The 18,944-nt window shown below is 41.5% G+C and overlaps 1 protein-coding gene across 3 annotated transcripts in view; it reads left to right on the top strand.

Moving 5' to 3' along the window:
• Positions 1–18,944, top strand: part of TMEM143 (transmembrane protein 143) — a 229,327-nt gene that overhangs the window by 182,996 nt on the left and 27,387 nt on the right. For all 3 annotated transcript variants that reach the window (XM_078654969.1, XM_078654970.1, XM_078654971.1), the window contains exon 6: positions 8,066–8,345. In XM_078654969.1, coding sequence (XP_078511095.1) covers positions 8,066–8,345 — 280 coding nt within the window. The remainder of the gene's footprint in view (positions 1–8,065; positions 8,346–18,944) is intronic.

Genomic DNA, 18,944 nt, shown 5'->3' with positions numbered 1-18,944 from the left:
GTCCTAGGCCCATGTCTCCCCCCTAAAAATTCAGCACGTAACTTAGGCTTTATTATCGATGACAAGTTCTCCATGGCTGAGCACATTGATACTACTGTGCGCACCAGCTTTGGCATCCTGAGAACCCTAAAAAAAATGGAAAGCTTTTGTGATTGCGTTCGTCGTGTAGCTGGATAGGAAGAGAGTTCCACTTATGTGGAACTCTCTTCCTATCCAGCTACACGACAAACGCAATCACAAAAGCTTTCGCAAACTCCTGAAAACGTGGCTCTTCCGGCACGAGTGAGTCTTCCACTGTAACCCTTCCACACCCGCTGGCGCTGTGAGACCTACGGGTGATACATGCGCCTAACAAATACCAAATACCAAATACCATACCATACTCTACTACTCTCTACTACTCTCTCTACTACTCACTCTCTATTACTCACTCTCTACTACTCTCTACTACTCTGTCTACTACTCACTCTACTATTCACTATACTACTCTCTACCACTCACTCTCTACTACTCACTCTCTACTACTCTCTCTTTACTACTCACTCTACTACTCACTCTCTACTACTCTATCTCTCTAATACTCACCCTCTACTACTCTATACTACTCACTCTCTACTACTCACTCCCTACTATTCTCTACTACTCACTCTCCACTACTCACTCTCTACTTGCTCTCTACTACTCTCTACTACTCACTCTCTACTAATCTACTACTCTTTACTACTCTCTCTACTACTCACTCTCTACTACTCTCTCTACTACTCACTCTACTACTCTCTAGTACTCACTCTCTACTACACATTCTCTATTAGTTGCTCTCTACTACTCGCGCTCTATGACTCACTCTACTACTCACTCTCTACTACTCACTATACTACTCCACTACTCTCTACTACTCACTCTCTACTACTCACTCTCTACTAGTCTACTACTCTCTACTACTCACTCTCTACTACTTACTCTCTACTACTCTCTACTACTTACTCTCTACTACTTACTCTCTACTACTCTCTACTACTCACTCTACTACTCTCTCTCTACTACTCATTCTCTACTTACTCTCTACTACTCACTCTCTACTACTCGCTCTACTCAATCTACTACGCGCTCTCTACTACTCACTCTACTACTCTCTCTACTACTCACTCTCCTCTACTCACTCTCTACTACTCACTCTCTACTACTCCCTACTACTCACTCTCTACTACTCTACTACTCACTCTCTACTACTCTCTCTACTACTCTCTACTACTCACTCTCTACGTCTCTACCTCTACCTACACACCTCTAGCCTCTCTACCTATCTCTACATGCACAAATATGCACACATATATGCATATATATGCATTTATATATATGTATGTGTATATATATATATACATACATATATAAACATATATATAATCTGCATATCTATATAAATACAAATATAAATGCATGCATACATATATACATGTATGCATACATATGCATGTTATGTACATGAAAGTTTGAAAAACACTAATAAAAGCAAAGCTAAAAAGCCACCCAATTGCAAACAGAATTGCTTTAACTTAAACGAGGGCGAGACCTATTGCATTTTCAATGCTTGTTTACTTTGGTTACATCAAGAGGGCATTCAGATGTGTCACACATTTGCCATAAATTCTGAATGTTAGCACTCTAGTTTCTCATTAGATCACTGTAGTAAAGCTACTGCTCACCAGGGAAGTCTGCTGCTGGTATTCAAAGTGCATTTTCAGTCTGCATGTTAGAATTTATTTATGAAATAGAAGAGGATTTGAGAAGACAAAATGTGCCCTAATTTTTCTTTCTGCAGCACTAATCATAATTTCTATGGCAAAATGAACTTTTAGCGCTCTAGTTGTTCTTTAGAACACTATGGGACATTCTGTCATTGGGCTGTACTTGAGCTACATCTGGGTGATATTTGGGCTCTTTTGTCTCTGGCTGCCATCTTGGGAGACTTATTTGTTATGAAGTTTCCTAATTTCCTTATTTACTACAGTCTCCTCAGTAGGAAATACTTTCAGTGTTTTACACTCTAGTTGCTCATTAGATCACTGTACTAAAGCTACTGCTCACCAGGGAAGTCTGCTGCTGGTATTGAAAGTACATGTTTCAGTCGGCATGTCAGAATTTTTTTTTATGAAATTGAAGAGGATTTGAGAAGTCACTCAAAATATGCCCTAATTTTTCTTTCTGCAGCACTAATCATACTTTCTATGGCAAAATGAACCCCCCTCATGTTGTTCCTTTTTAAATTAAATGTTTTAAGAGTTACCACTTTATTCCAATCAAGATGGCTTCAGGTGTGCTATACTTTTGTCATAAGTAAGGCTGTTAGCACTCTAGTTGTTCTTTAGAACACTCTGGGAAGCTGCAGTAGAACACAAAGGAATCAATTGACAGTCTCTGCCCTTGTTGGATCTACATGTTTTACTGAGAATGTCAGACTTCATTCTCACATGACTTAGACAGATAATGTGAATTTACAAAAAATAAGCTCTCAGTTTAGCTTATAGATCACCTTCCAAACCTCTGTGAGAAAAGCATGAGAAAATAGTTTTCTCTTAAACATGATTCATGATATTCCAGCAGAAGGCTTTTCACATGGTAAAATCACCTTAGAACACACCACAATTCCTAAATTGAGTATGGTACCATCAACAAATGATTTAAAATGTAACCAAAGTCTTAAAAGCTTCTATGAACTGCAACGCTTTTTAATGAGGTGCTATCATGTATATTGGTCCCAAGATGGCTGCCAACACTTCTTGGATGAAGTGCTTACAGCCAATAAGATCTCACAATGAGATGTGTAGTTAGGCTCTGCCCAGATATATATGTATTTTTTCCTTTAATATCTAAAAAACTGCTGAACAGATTTACACCATTTAACCAAAAGGCACAGGTATGAACCAAGAACTACCTCTTTGCCAAATTTGGTGTAATTCTGTTCAGCAGTTCGGGCTGTAGCTGCGATTAAAGGTTCCTATGGAAAATTGGATGGGGAAAACACATTTTGGGACCCCCCTTTTTTCTCTGCCCCTGTTGACGAATCACCTCAAGACTTTTAGGATAGGAGCGGACCGGAGCGCACCACCAGTTTTGAAAATTTCACGAAGATTCGTCAACCGGCGCCAAAGTTATTCCAAATAGAATGTTGCGGATTTCCTATGGAAAATAGGTCCTAACTATAACTACCTACTGGCGACCGCCAGTAGGTTATATATATGCTCTTTCTAGAAAGCGCATCTGTCATATATATATATATATATATATATATGGTGGTATGTGGTGGGAGCACACCTCCCTCACAAAGTATCTTGATGTTAACCGCATTCCACGGGGGTTGAGGAGTACTCTAGCCCCGAGCTATGAGGACCCGGACCCGGAGATGCTCGCCGAGTGGGCAGATACGAATTTAGAATATTCCGCCCGACTGATGGCAATTCTGGCCAAATATGCTGATAGGGACAGAGAAAAACTACAAGTGAAAATTGAAACAGTAGAAGCTGATCTGTTAACAATGGGGGTAACTGAACAAAGTAAAAAATTACGTGAGGAAATGATGATAAGGCTGGCTAAAGAAGAAGAAATAATTAAAAAACGAAAAACCTTCAAATTTGAGAGGGACAGGCTGGACTATTTACACGGCCAAATTTTCACCTTTGCCCGCCGTTTTGATAATATTAAAGCACAAGTAGGCAAAAACAACCCCAAGGCAAGACAAGAGGCAACAGCATCAGCCTCATCCACAGACTTGAGCTCAGCAGCGGAGAGCGACTCTGAAAATGAACAGAGGAGGAGAAAAAACCTGCAAGAGGGGTTTACAAAATTATCACCGGCACAAGAGGTAAATTGCCTCTGCGAGAGCCGCCGGGATACTCTCAGGTCAAAATCGAAAGTAAACCCCCAACAAAACGCCAGAGGGCAAACTTCAAACGCTCCCAACGCCGGAAATGTAACGAGAGGAAATTCGGCGGAAGGACAGAGGGGCAATCGTGGGAAAAGAGGAAATTGGAACAGGTTCCAAACTCAACCCTCAACATCGGCACCACAATCATAAATCTGACAGACATCACCTTAAGCGATAAAGAAAAACAAATCTTATGCTTAGGCCTGTCTTACTGCCCCCCAAGCAACATGAACTACGCAAATACCAGAATGGATACCTACCGCTTCATCAGGAAGTTAAAATTGAGCAAATACCATCGTACACACCCGTACAAACAACATAACATTTCTGTGGCAGCCAGCCCCACACTTCTCCAAATGGAAGCGGACACCACATTCAATGAGCTATGGAATTTGCAACAAGAGGGACTACTGAGTACACAGTTCCAACAAACTGGAAGGGATGACATTGAAACATCTACACCTTTCAGAAGGAAATCAACGTTCTTTCCTATCATGACCCACGATAATATTGACCTCTACCAAGACCTCATCATCAAAGACCTGAAACAACTATACACGGCTACAAACAAGAAACATGCAATTCTCAGTCGACAGAACCAATGTTACAACAGCCTGTTAAGAAAACTAAAGGCGGATAAAAACATCATTGTAAAACAGGCGGACAAGGGGGGAAATATCGTCCTGTGGCATCGGGACGACTACATCAAAGAAGCAGAGTCACAGTTAAGTGATGTAGACTGTTATAGAAAAAGTAACCCCATTGCCATTAAAGCTGCCTGGTCCGACTTGAATGCTAAATTGGTAGCCTGGAAGAGCGCAGGATTAATTTCCAATGATGAATTCAAATTCCTCAAAAAAGATTGTCCAGTTATACCCACTTTATATTTGTTGCCGAAAGTTCATAAGAATCCATGTGCACCGCCTGGTAGACCTATACTTTCGGCAATCAACAGCGCAACTGAGAACATTTCCAAGTACATAGACTTCTTCTTAAAGGAATGGGTCTTAACATTACCATCATATGTCAAAGACACTACCGATTTCATTTGCAAGCTGAATAACCTGGTTTGGGAAGATGACTACATTTTAATGACTTTAGATGTCACTGCCTTATATACTTCCATTAAACATCGGGATGGAATTAAGGCTGCTGAATATTACTTGTCTAAACGGTCAGTGAATTGCTCCAACCACAATCGAATGCTTTTGGACATGTTGAAACTCTGCTTAGATCAGAACTTTTTTGTTTTCAACGGACAGGCATACCAACAGATGAGAGGGGTCGCAATGGGGGCCTGCTTCTCCCCGAGTTTTGCATGCCTCCATATGGGGCTCTGGGAGGAGCGGGTCTTGATGGGCACATTTGGTAACATTATGACATCTCATGTACCATTGTATCTCCGTTACATTGATGACCTCTTTGTGGTTTGGAAGGGCGAAAAATCAGATGCTGAGCGGTTTGTGCAACAATTGAATGTTAATTCATACAACTTGCATTTTACACATCATGTTGATGAAACAACTGTGAATTTTCTTGATGTTCAGGTATATGTGGCAAACCATAGAATACAAACCAGGTTACACAGGAAGGACACAGCTGGCAATACAGTGCTCCACGCCTCTAGTCAGCATCCCCGTCACCTAATTAATAGCATCCCCTACGGGGAGATGCTAAGAATGAAAAGAATTTGTAGTACGGAATCTGACTTCCAAATAGCACAACAGGAATGCAGGAAACGCTTTCTTGAAAGGGGCTACAGCGATAGGGTTCTCGAGACGGCTATAAGAAAAACCAACTCCGTCACTAGAGAGCAAGCACTAACACCTAGGAGTAAAGTCTCCACTGATAATCCAGCTGACACCCATGTTAATTCTAGGGTCATAGTTCCATACTGCCAACAGCACTCTGCCATTAAAAAGATCTTTTCAAGAAATTGGAACCTGATAAGAGGGGACCCGGTAATTAGAAGTGATGTTTCGCTTAGACCGGAGATCACTTTCCGAAAATCCCCCTCTATGGCAAATGCCCTTACTAGCAGTTCTTTGGAGCCTGTTACCTCGGGAACATGGGAAGCCTTAAGTACGGGCTTCAAAAAATGTGCCTTCTGCAAAGCCTGTAAAATCGGAACAAACAAAACCCATTACATCAGCCCGTTCAGGGATAACCCCATTCCCATTACGAAAAGACTCACATGTAAAATGGAGTTTGTCGTCTATGTGCTACAATGCCCATGTGGCTTGAGTTATGTGGGATAGCACTCGCCCAGCAGCACATAAGCGGATTCTCCAACACATTAGGGCCATAGGGAGTAAGGATCAGGCATACCCGGTGGCACGCCACTTTGAGGCTGTGCACAACAGTGACCCAAGTGATCTACAATATTATCTGATAGACACAGTGATGCCGCTGAACGGGGGGGGGTGACAGGGAGGGCAGACTGCGTTTGCTCGAGACAAGATATATTTTGGAAATGAACACAAAGAGCCCGAATGGACTGAATGATCGAGAAGATCTTTACACCTGTCTCAAGGCTCCGTAAATGCTCGTTATGACCTTCCTTGAATAGTCCCCATGTCTGCGGGTTTCAGTAAACCCGATGCACTCCTGACCTGATCCCACTCCTGACATTTGATGGTGGCCCCCTTCGCTATTCCCAGTTGTAGCAGATGTCTTAATATATTAATCTTTTACATTATTGTACAGATTGGTACTGGAGTACACATGATTATTATGCACTACTATGTGAATCTTCCCTTTGGATATCCTGCATATATCCCCATTTTTTACTGTGAAACTTTCCTTTTTGTATCTTCTATTTTTGATTTTATGTTTACTGGTTATGCAAACACGAGCACTTTATTTAGGTTCTTTTTATACTTTGGAGTTCACAGCTGCACGCAAGGGTCATACACATTATTTAAAAGGGTGGTGCTTTGAAAAAAATTTTGGATTGATATCTGTTCAGTTGTAACGTCATTTGTTTTTCAATGGGAATTAGCAACTTGAATTCAATATTAACTTTTATCTCTTCAATTAATTGAGGTTTGAGATGAAATGCTTTTTTGCTTTTTTGCTTTTTTGTAATGAATAAATTATGCCGTTACATAGGAATGACTGAACTATGACGATGTTGGGCACTCGCCCTCAATCCTGTGTAGCACGTTACTTAGCAAGTTCAAATATGCACCTACCACTTTAAGCGCGAAACCGCTCCCATGTATGGATGTATTTAAGACCCTTGTTTGTTTCAGTCCACGTCATGTGATCAAGCCTCGTTGGAGGTGAAACGCGTTATGGCGGATGGCTGGTGGAATATTTGATTAAATAAATCACCGAAAATATTAGCACTGAATCTGGGCTCACTCTCGTTATTCTGATCGACTGTGGAAAAGAATGGCGTTTCGTTCATATGTGTATTTATATATATATATATATATATATATATATATATATATATATATATGTGTGTATATATATATATATATATATATATTTATATTCCACCAATCTTGCTTCTGCTACAAACGGGCTGACACATGCTCAGGTTCGGTAGAGAAAAGCTTTATTTTCACCATCCGGGCACATCTTGCTTTGATGACAATTCGCCACTGCTGTAACACCTGGCAGACGCGTTTTGGCTTGTTTGCCTTCCTCAATGCCAGCTCTTAAATATATATATATATATATATATATATATATGACAGATGCGCTTTCTGGAAAGAGCATGTTAGGGGAACAGAGAGTGGAAGAATGTCTTGCTGCTAAGGACATAGAGGACAGACTGGATGAATGAGATGGTGGAAGGAGAACTCCAGCAACAGGAGAAGGAAGTTCCCTAGGGAGTACAAACCAGGCACAGCTCCAGTAGGACAGAGAAGACTATGTGTTCGTAGGAGATAAAAAAAGCAATCAGCGAAGGAGTACTAGTACAATGGTGTGCTCTTAAGAGCATGTCTGTAACATATGGAAGGGACTGGATGCACACACAGCCTCCTACGAGCAGCAGGGGAACATGGGATATAGGGGTAAAATATTAAATGTAGGAGTGAGTATGAGAGGAATTTCTGGAGACTGTAGGGAGGGGGTACTGCAAAGCAACATGCGACTACCTGTTACCTTTGTGCTTCTCTCTCATTCCAGGCGCTACTTCAAAAGAGTATTAGTAGCTGCACGGCCAAAGAACGCGCATTTGGTGCTGAAATCTTTCAAGGACATCCCGCTTGAGGGCCTGGAGCAGTTACTGCCAGTGGTAAAGGTCCGCACCTCCAGATTTGACCGCACCCTGCTAAACACCATGCTGCTTGTCAGCGGGATGGTGCTCTTTGTCAACGTGGGGATGGTGGTTTTGACGGACCTGAAGATTGGCACCTCCTTGTTGCTTTTTCTCTTCGCTGGCTTCATGGCATTCCGTGTCTGGAAGGTATGACGGAAGATGCAGTGGGTATGAATAATAACACAACTGATGCTGTTGAAAGAGGAATCATTAACTGTTGATTAGGGTGTAAGGTGCTTCCATAAACTCAGCAACAGACACGTTTGAAAGTTAGTTTCCCTAATGGTTCTTCATCACTTGTGATTGCCGAACATATATTTGCTTCTGGTAGAACAGGCACCATCTTTAGATTATGACTTTCTCTATGGTGGAATTATAATTTTGTTCTCATTATTTTTCGTGATTCTATAAAGATTCTATCCTCTGTCTATATCTTGGTTAATGAATGAAATCTCTCAATTCAGGACTAATGAGGGACTTTATGAATTTCCTTAGAGAGTATATTTTGTCTGCAGGATGAATCTTTCTCATTTCGTTCCTCATTAATTTGCCTGTTATTTTAGTACTAGTAGTTTTTAGCTCCTTAGAAACCCAGTACTGTGATGTTGATAAGGTAAACCTGGTTTATATACAACATAACTTTCCCTATTCATTCCGTGATATCAATAAACCGCAGGGCCCCTAGAGCACAGTCCTTTTTGCAGAATGGCAGTCCAGTCCTCCCTGTCCACCTACTTGTGTTTTGTCATGTTTTATGGAACTTTATTTGTCGAGTTACTACTTACTGGACCTGATAAGCATGTTTTACAAATATTTATAATGTTTTACTGAAAGTTCTGTACAAATACCTTCAACAATTCAATGGGAATTCTGGATAATTAATCTCTTACCGATCTACACAGTTCTTATAGTTTTGATTGTAGCAGAAATAAGAAAATAAATTTAATTGGGAAGATTGAAATACACCTCCCTTGTATTAATTTAAATAATTGGAAGACAGATTCTCTAAGTTTGTGATCTTAAAACAGTCATTCTTTGACTGGGTGGTTTGGTAGATTGAGGCTTTGCATGTAAAGCGTATTATAAGTGCTGGAGAGAAACCATTGGATCATGCAGGGAAACTTAGTAGTCCGTTCAGGATCCCTCACACTTCCAACAGTGTGAGATCCGTACTAGTGCAAACTTCAACAGCTACCCATCAAAGACAGCTTTGAGGAGGGATCTGGAACAATGGCCATCGAGTCCTATGACCCTTCAAAGAGAAATGTGTAAAGGAATGGCATTTTCTTGCTGCACCCAATGTGCATTTTGTGTGAAAGAAGATAGATGTAACTGGACTATGAGATATTTGATCTATGTTGAATGAGTTTTGGTGAAATTTAGAAATGTGGGCTATTTCCATATTTCTTTACATAACATTTAATATTCCCTTTCTACCTACCATCTTTAATTGCGTATTTGTTGGTTTATTGCGTTATAACTACCTTTTATAAATAAATAAAATATATGTTTGTATTGTATTTTCCACGAAACTACATATTGCATGGTGTAGGTTATGTAACTGGGTTGGTGAGTTCCACAACCATGAACCTCTGTGAACACACTACCTTGCATGGGTCTAATCCTGAGATTTCCACATATGGTCAACAGTAGCAATCAAGAAGGCACAGAATGAAGGACGATTAAGATTTCTGCGTAATGGTGAGGCACATGTGTCTTTACATTTCTTTGTCTCGTTACAGACAGCTTTAGCTGTCGGGTGTCACACTTAAAGGTTTCCAGATAGACAGGTTCGGGTGAATAAGATACGCCTCTATTCACCACAGGGATGTCTAGAGCTCAGGCGGGACCAGTAAAGAGGAAGGGAGGGTGCCTAAACTAAGGCACTCTTGCTCAGAAACAACCCTTTGCAAGATACCTTTTCGTCAGCAGTCTTCGGGCTCAAAATACATAGGTAGAAGAGTAGGAATGACTAACAGGTTCTTAATCTGTCCCCTTCAGAATTCCTTTTTACCCAACACTTTAACCATAGGAAAAACATTTGACAAAAAAACACATTCAGTTCCAAGGAAGGCAGATCAGCTCTATTCTATAAATAAATAAATTGACTACCCAGCTGGTCTCAAGAAAACCCTAAGTCTAAGTACCTTGGGAAGCCAAGCCGGAGACAGTCTAATTCAGTGAAGAATTCGCTAAGTGAAAGGTTCAGATGGGGAAAAACCAATACTAACGTTAAAGACACTGCACAAATAATATGCTTTCAGAACCACTGGGCAATCCGGCTCCTTGCATATGTGAGCCAATCAAAGAAGTCATATGACAAGAGGAGGGGCCAGGATTACTAACTACCATACATATTGTGAGATGACAAACCAGGATAAGAACCATGCTGTCTGTGGCCCAAGCCTCTCTGGAATCCCCAATCATGATTTGATTTACAGACTTATAAAGCGTGTGTATGCCCAAGGGCGTCTTGGCGCTGGGAATGGCAGAAATGCTGAAATTTTGCAGATTCATTGTACTTCTGACTTTTCAGTTAGTGAATAACCATGTTTTCAGCAGTCTTTTAAATGACATCAGCGACTTGCTGTTATTTATCGACATAGGTATAGAATTCGAAATCTTCGCTGTTCTAATAGGAAGCCCCTGCCCCCCCCCAGCGAGCCTGCTTGTACCTAGGGATTGACAGCAGTTGTGCCTGAGCAGACCTTACATTTCTAGCTGGCATATATTTCCTGAGGTGTGTCCTCAGATACAGTGGCCCTTTCCCCTTTAGGACCTTATATGCTAGGCATTGCGATTTAAATATAATTCTCTTTCCCACTGGGAGCCAGTGGAGATCTCTCAGTCGATGAGAGGCTGGTTCATATTTAGGGATATCCAGAATCAGTCTTGCCGCTGCATTCTGCATCCGTTGAAGCTTGAGTAGGTACTGTTACTGTAGTCACACATATAGGGCATTGCCATAGTCCAGCCGTGAGAGAGCTAGGGCTGTGACCACCGTTTTTAATGCATCCAAGGGGATGAAAGGACGGATCTTCAAAATGCCCCAAAAGGTGGAGGCAAGCTTATTGATTTGACATTCAAACGCCAGTCTTTCATCAAATACTACCCCTAGGTTCCTGACCTTTGTGACAGGAGTTGGGCACTCAAATCAGCCGGCCACTATCTTGGGGACCAAAAAGAGGTGTTTGACCCTAGTAGCAAAACCTCTGTTTTTTCGCCATTTAATTTAAGGCAATTGTCTGCATCCATATATTTATCTGTGACATGCAGATATTAAAACGATTGGCTGTCTCCTCAATATCATTTGACACAGATAAACTGGAAACATGGAGTGAAGCGGTCAATGATTTCTCGACGTGATTTCGAGGGTTCCCCTGAACCGGCACCTCATTTCAGTGAAGATACACACAAGACCCCTGTTTGAACATTTAGATCGTTGTTGTTTTGAGGCAGCAGATTTGGTCTGTCTATTCAATAAGAACTTCATGGTCCTGATGAGAACCCTACAAATAGTTGGGTTCGAAACGCATCAACCGGTGTGGCAGTTGTATGGTGTGAGTGTGTGGTATAAGTGTTTGGTGAATTTGTATGAGGTATGTCTGTAGGTTTGCATTGAATGTGGGGAGGTGTCTTGGAGATTGCGAAATTTAGTCTTGTGTATATATTTCCTTTTTGTAGTCATTGTTAATGCACATGTATATAAAAGCAATTTTTGATAAATTGAGTTGAAAGATTTTGCCAAATAAAATAATTGATGGCACAGTAGAAAGTATGGACCTATATGTTTTATCAGGGCCGGCTCTAGGCATGTGCAAGCTGTGCACCTGCACAGGGCCACCAAACCTCAGGGGCCACCACGCCAATATATATCCTTAATATATTAATCTTCTGAGGATGGATACATATTTGCGTGGTGGCCCCTGGCAGGGATTTGGCGGCCTCCGGCTCTGTTCCACTTCTAAACACCCTGACCCCCTCCCCTCTTTACTAGCCTGCGCGCTCCGCCCGGACCCCCTCTTCCGGGCCCCCTACCTACGCTCCTTGCCCAGGGCCACCATGAGCCTAGAGCCGGCCCTGGTTTTATTGTTAGGTTCGGGTTATTAAACAAGTTTAGGATTTTTGCTCAGTATTGGCAATTGTTCTGTTTTGTTATCTGTTAGGGATGTAGGCACCCAGGGCCTCCTTCAAGAACAAAGGTCCGGAGTTACGCGAGGCTTTGTATGCAATGCAAAGGGCCTTGAACTTAATGCGTTTTTTATCGGGAGCCATTGATAATGTCGAAGTATATGAGAGATGGATTTGTATTTGGGGATTCCTGATAAGGTTCTGGCTGCTGAATTCTGGACCAGATGTAATTTATTGAGTATTTTACTCTGTGCATTCATGGGAGACCATTGCAGTAGTCGAGGGTCGACATGACTAAGGTGCTTACTAGGGTTTTTCAAAAGGTAAGAGCTTCTTCATCATTCTAAGTTTATAGAATGAGGATGAGACCACAGCATTAACATGGGGTACGAAGGACAGTTTGTCATCAAATATGATGCCTAAGTTTCTGACTTTAGATACTGGAAGCGGAGGAGGTCCTAATGAGGACGGCCACCAATAAGGGGATGAGCATGGCGATAGTTTGCCAAAAATCATCACCTCAGTTTTCTCAGAGTTAAGTTTTAGGCAATTATTGGCTATCCATGTGCTGATGGCCAACATGCCTTCCTGAAAATTGGCTGCTACTGCCCCTCCATCATTATGTGCCGCAAGCACCAATTGTGTGTCATCAGCGTAAGACCCATCACGTGTGCTTTGATGACTCTGGCCAAGTACGACACATAGATATTGAATAGTGTCGGACTCAGTGAGGATCCTTGTGGGACGCAACACAGGAGGGCAAATTGTGGAGAATTGAAAGTGCAGAGACTCACTGATTGGGTACGATTGGTGAGGAACAGGACAGGAGGGCTCTGGCTGTGTGTCTTATACGATGTTTGTGACACGGTCGATCAGGGTAGCATGGTGGACCATGTCAAATGCTGCCGAGAGGTCCAATAGAATAAGAACAGCGGCACCCCCCTGATCCAACCTCATCCTAATCTCCTCTGATGCCTTAATAAGCGCTGTCTTGGTTCCATTGCCCTTACTGAAACCGAAATGCGTGTCATCCAGGAGATTGTGATCTTCAATATATTTCGATAGTTGGGAATTCATGACCTTCTCGAAGATTTTAGCTGGGAATGGTAGGCTAACTATGGGTCTATAATTCTTAGTGTCGGCGGGGTCAAGGTTGTGTTTTTTAGCAAAGGTTTGATGATGGCTCTTTTCCAAATCTGGAGGTAGATGCCAGTCTTAAACATTGTTTTACAGATGTTAGAGAGGCTGGCAGCTATGAGATCATCGATGGGTTTTAGAATGGCAGGTGGGCAGGGGTCAGTGTCAGAGCCTGATTTGACGTTAGAGACTAGATTTATAATCTGGTCCGGTGAGATGCTATCAAATTCTAGGAGGGAAGGGTTCAAGAATGCCATGATTCGAGAGCGGATCATCTATCTTGGGTTGAGAGGCGAAGTTAGTATAGATGTCATTGACCTTTTCAATGTAGTAGCTGGCAAGTGAGTCACATAGAGTTTGTGAAGAGGTAATTATGAGGTTCGATGATTGCCCTGATAGTTTGGCTACTACCTGATATAATTGTTTGTTAGATTCTTGCGCAGATTCTATCTGTTCAGTGTAGTATTTACTTTTCTCCTGCACAATAAGCAATTTATATTTGACGAGGGCCTGTTTGTAGCGGATTTTGTCATTATTACTGTAGTCTTTCCGCCAGTGTCTGTAATCTGAGGGCCTCTGAAAACCAAGGGGCAGAAGGGGAGTGTCGATTTTTGGAGGCTTTTTTTAGTTGGACCAGGGAATTCAGTGCATGGTGAAGCCATTCAGAGTAGTTTGATGAAGCAAGATCAGGGTCTGGTGTAGGGGCTGGTTGTGTAGATAGCAAGATCGATTTAAGGAGCTGCGGATCTATGCTGTTCCAAGCCTTAAATAAAGTATGTGTGTGTAAGGTGGAATTTGCGATAGCTTTTTTATTAAGTTTGATGTTAAATAGTACAGCGCAGTGGTTGGTCCAGACCAAAGGTAGGATATTCTTCAAGGAGATAGATTGATTATTAGAGAACAGGCCGTCTAGGGTGTGACCAGCGGAGTGCGTGGGGCTAGTCACCAATTGTGTGAGTAGTCATGCACACCTCTGCTCCCTGTCCTCCTAGTCACTGTTCTGTTGCATGCAATTGTTTCCCTTGTTTCCCTGGTTTCTCTCACTTTTCCTTTTCCACTTCATGCCTTCCTATTCATTGTACCAGCCTACCCCCTCCTCCCTTGCAACACCAGACATTGATCTTGCCTGGAAGCATGCACCCTCACTTCCTCCCATTTTCTAACTTCCTTCCTCTGCGTGCTGTTTCCTTCCCCCAGTCATTGCTCACTGTGTACTAACTTCCTTTCACTTTTCCTTGCTCCCCTTGGTGGTTTAGTTAATTTCTCCTTCACCTTTCCTTACTCCTATGTTTGTTCCCACCTGCCGTCTCTTGCTCCGGTCATCGCTGCCGCCTGCCACTCCTCATCCAGTCACCTCACACCTGGCACTCCAATCCTAACCTATATTCTGGTGGGTGTTCTGCTAAGGAGCCTCCATGACCAATGCAAAGCTGTTAACAGGAGCTAAATAGCTGTTGGACGTAAATACAGAGTACGGCTCCTTTTTACATATAGGGGTCTGTAAATACCTAGCCTTAATAATGACTACCCTCATTATTTCCAAACATTCTCCCTATAATCTATCTGCTGAAAAGTAAAACAATCGTCTTAGGTTGCTCCTCCTCCAACCACCCCTCCAGCTCATTCAATGCTGCTTATCCAGCTCGGGTATTATTTGTTTTGTTTTATTCTTCTCTTTATTTGATGCTTTTCCACCCAGTTGCTTGCCCTCACTTCCTTCACTCATTCTTCTGTGTCTTCACCATCCCTCTCAATCCCTTATTATCTGTTTTTTAACTTCCCTCAAGATAGTTATGAGTTGAGACTGACACTCAACCATCAACACGCACACTCACTCACACCCATCCTTTCACAAGCGCACATATTCACATCCTTCATTCACAAGCACATACAAACGCCCACACACACCGCCAACCATCCACATGCACAGATACACATAATTCATAGCTAAAAAAAGAGGATAAACAAGAATAAGCACGAGGCTAATCACCTCTCTAAATACCTACTACTCTTAGGTGCTCTCATATTTTTAAAACAAACTAAAACAAAGAGCAAGTAGACGTGATCACAGAGTCACTAAGATTAAAGTATTTCGCGTTCCCTAATACAATTCGTCTTTATGAATCCTGAAGTTCATAAGTATGATATCTGGACTTAGTTTTCATCAATGTTATTCTCATTTCAAATAGCTTAATAATGTACTCTAAGTTCAATCTTTACAATAATTGAGCCAACAACCAGCACGCGTTTCTACCACTTTATCAAGGCTCAAATTGTATTTCAATAATAATATCTTCTTGTATATTGATTCTAATGTTAGGTTGCCAATGGAGATTTCAATGCAGAAATGAACTTAAATACTAATTTGTCTCTAAGGAAGATTATTCATCCTTATAAAGCTCCACAATATAAGGGCAAACTCTAATGATAATAATCAAACAGATTTGCTGAATCATTGTGTGAGGATACCCTGTGGTCTGAAAACCTTATTTCATTTCCATATTTTACTGGGGGATGTGGTATTTTCTGTATTATTTTCCTGATTATTATCATTAGTCGCATCTGTCAGTGCCTTGGACATTGAACTCCGCAGAACACCCCCAGTTCCAGTGATGGCAAACTCTCATCTGCCCAGATGTAAACTATGGAGGGACAGTTCATGACGTGGGCATATGACAGCCCTGTCATTGCCTCTGCATTTGCTCTTTCTGTCTGTGCATCAAGTATTTCCTTTTGTCTCTTTTTGCCATTTCGAGCAGCACAGGCTTCTTTGCATTACCCATTCTGACTTAGCTGAATCTCTTTTTTCAGGCGAACCTGTTCTGGTTTCTTATTTCATTTTCACTTCATTTCAATTGATGGTTATACCATCTTGCGAGTAGGAGAGTATGGGCTCGCGTTTTCTTGTCTACCCCTGAAGTTGCTGACCTTGTGTGATTTATGAGAAGGTTGAGTTTTGTATACACAGTACTTCCTAACCTCTGGTTCGGGAACCACTGGGGGTCCGAGACTGCTTAACAGATTAATTAATTTATTTTATTTTATTTGAAGAGTTGTACAGCACTAACATTACCCTTGCAGTTACCAGAGTGCTTTTCAATTACTAGAGAGGTAGAGAGGATATAGTTATGCGATGAAACATATAGACATTTTTTAATAAATAGAGAAATATAAGATACAGTGAAGCCCCAAATGTATGTAATGACCAATAGGTTAAACAAGACAATATCATAATAATCAAGTGGTATACATGGAGTCATAAACTAGAACAGTGCACTCTGAAACAACAACCCGGCTGTGGGTGGTATCTTCTCAGTCACAGGACAATTAGATCAGGCAAGACAAAAGCATAAAAGGAAGCAGCCACCCGTAATATCATATTCTAGTACAGTAAAGAATTCAACGGGAAGCATCCCCGATAATGGTGGGGTCCACTCAGTGTTAGCACAGAGAAATCATTAAGACAATAGCGAAACAGGCTAGCAGTAACCTTCAGGTGTGGTTGATAAGTATAGACAGCTCAGAGAGAGGGTCACTAGGCTCTAGGGCAGATATTTGCTCATGAGTAATCGTTTAATTCCTTTTTTGAACGATTAGGTTGAGGGGTTCATCCTTAAGTCCTGGGGGAGGGAGTTCCAAATTCTTGGTGCGATGCTCGAGAAGGCTCTGTTATAGATTTTCTTTTTAAAGAATCTCTAGGGTTTCCGTAGTGAAGTGCCTTAGCTTCTAGAGGATCTAGGACCTCCTGAAACTTCAAGCTTCTGAATGAGGTAGCTTGAGGTATTAAAGTGTAGAGCGTTGTGGGTAATGCAAGCATTTTTCAGTTGAATTCTTGGATCATAGGGGAACCAGTTGAGGACTTTCAAATCTGGGGTGATGTGATTGTTTCTTTTTGCACCGTTGATGAGCCTTGCAGCAGAGTTGAGGGAAGGCCTAGGACTTAACCTGCTGTCTGTTACCTGAGAAGAGACTAGAAGACTGGACATGTTCTACCTCTTCTACCCAGTACAAAGAAGTGTACACAAAGAGTTCTAAGGATCACCTTCCTCGTAAAAGCGACAGGGGCCCAAATAGCTGCAAGAGGCATTTTCCTGCAACTGGCCAGCTGACCAGTAGCAACTCAACCTGGACAGCACCCTCTTGTTGCCCTCCTGTTAGTCTTTAAAATGTACTCCAGTGGCCTGTGGTGCATTGCGGCTTAAAGCACTAAAGTAAAAAGGTAAAGTATTTGACTAGGAAAAACTTGGTTGGTGTATATGACCCATGCTCCATCGTGGTCAGTGTAAGTTATGCCTCGGTCCTGTGTTACCGTGACCATTCGCTATCATTTCATTTTGGGCACTTTTATGCTATTTTTACTTAAAACTGGTAAAATGTATATACCTGTTTCCCTTATTGGATTTTTGTCCTCTGGTTTATTACATTTTACTCTATGTTTCTCATTCGTTTTGGGGTTTTATTGTTTTGCATTTTGACTTAAATACTGTTTTATTACTGTATAAATACTTCATGCATTTCCTCCAAGTTAAGACTGTTTGCTGTGTGCAATAGCTATCAAGGTCTTCAGGTAGGTTAATTTGGTGATTTGATGAGTTCACTCTGACAAGGATTGTGGTTATTACCTCAGGTGAGCACCTTTCCACCTCAACTATTAACCCAACATTTTACAGCAACAGTAAGATATTTCTCAAAACTCCTCAACTAAGGCCACTGCCTTTCCATGGGTTCGCACAGCTACATCAGCTATCTTTAATGACTGCGACTGCCAGCATGGAAAATAGGGGATTTATTTTTAAGGCCTGCAAGTGAAGGCTTTTGAGAACATTAAGACAGAATTGGCTATCAACAGTTGTGTTTTTTTTATATTTGCAAATCTGAGATTACCTCAAGTAAATCATGACTAAATAGAGAACTCTTGCCATTATAATCCACCCTTTATTCATCGGAGAACCTTCTCTTAGAAAAAATGATCCTTCCAGTAATTGCTGCTAGTATAACTAGAAAAAAATGCTCAGTTTCCTTAGAGAAAACAATATGTTTTTTTAAATAACCCTCATGCATCAAAATGTCCCTTGGTGGCATGCTTCATCATTGGGTTCTTCCTGCCATGCTGCAGGACGGTGGTGCGTGCTATGACTGACGGAGACGAGGGAGCACTTTGTGTAGTAATACTATGTGATATTGTGAGAGTGGAAGGGTCAGAAGAAAGAGTGAGTTAAAAAAATACCTGGCTAAGTGGAACCTAACTTTATTAATTCCTATAGCTGGTATTGTTAAAATGGGGGTAGGAGAAATATGCAATATATAACGAGTGGACTTCTCCTAGGTCTACATGTTTCAAGTCTTCTCCTAGGCTTTTCCTCAGGAGCAAGAAAGATGATCCCTCTAACCACTCCTGGTTAACTTACTTGGTGGTCCTGATCAATATCAAAGGACAATGTGCATATAGACATGCATTAACACAATACCCAATCGGTA

This window comes from Lissotriton helveticus, chromosome 7 (assembly GCF_964261635.1).
Source record: "Lissotriton helveticus chromosome 7, aLisHel1.1, whole genome shotgun sequence".
Taxonomy (NCBI): Eukaryota; Metazoa; Chordata; class Amphibia; order Caudata; family Salamandridae; genus Lissotriton; species Lissotriton helveticus.
This window is presented reverse-complemented; position numbering and strand designations above follow the sequence as displayed.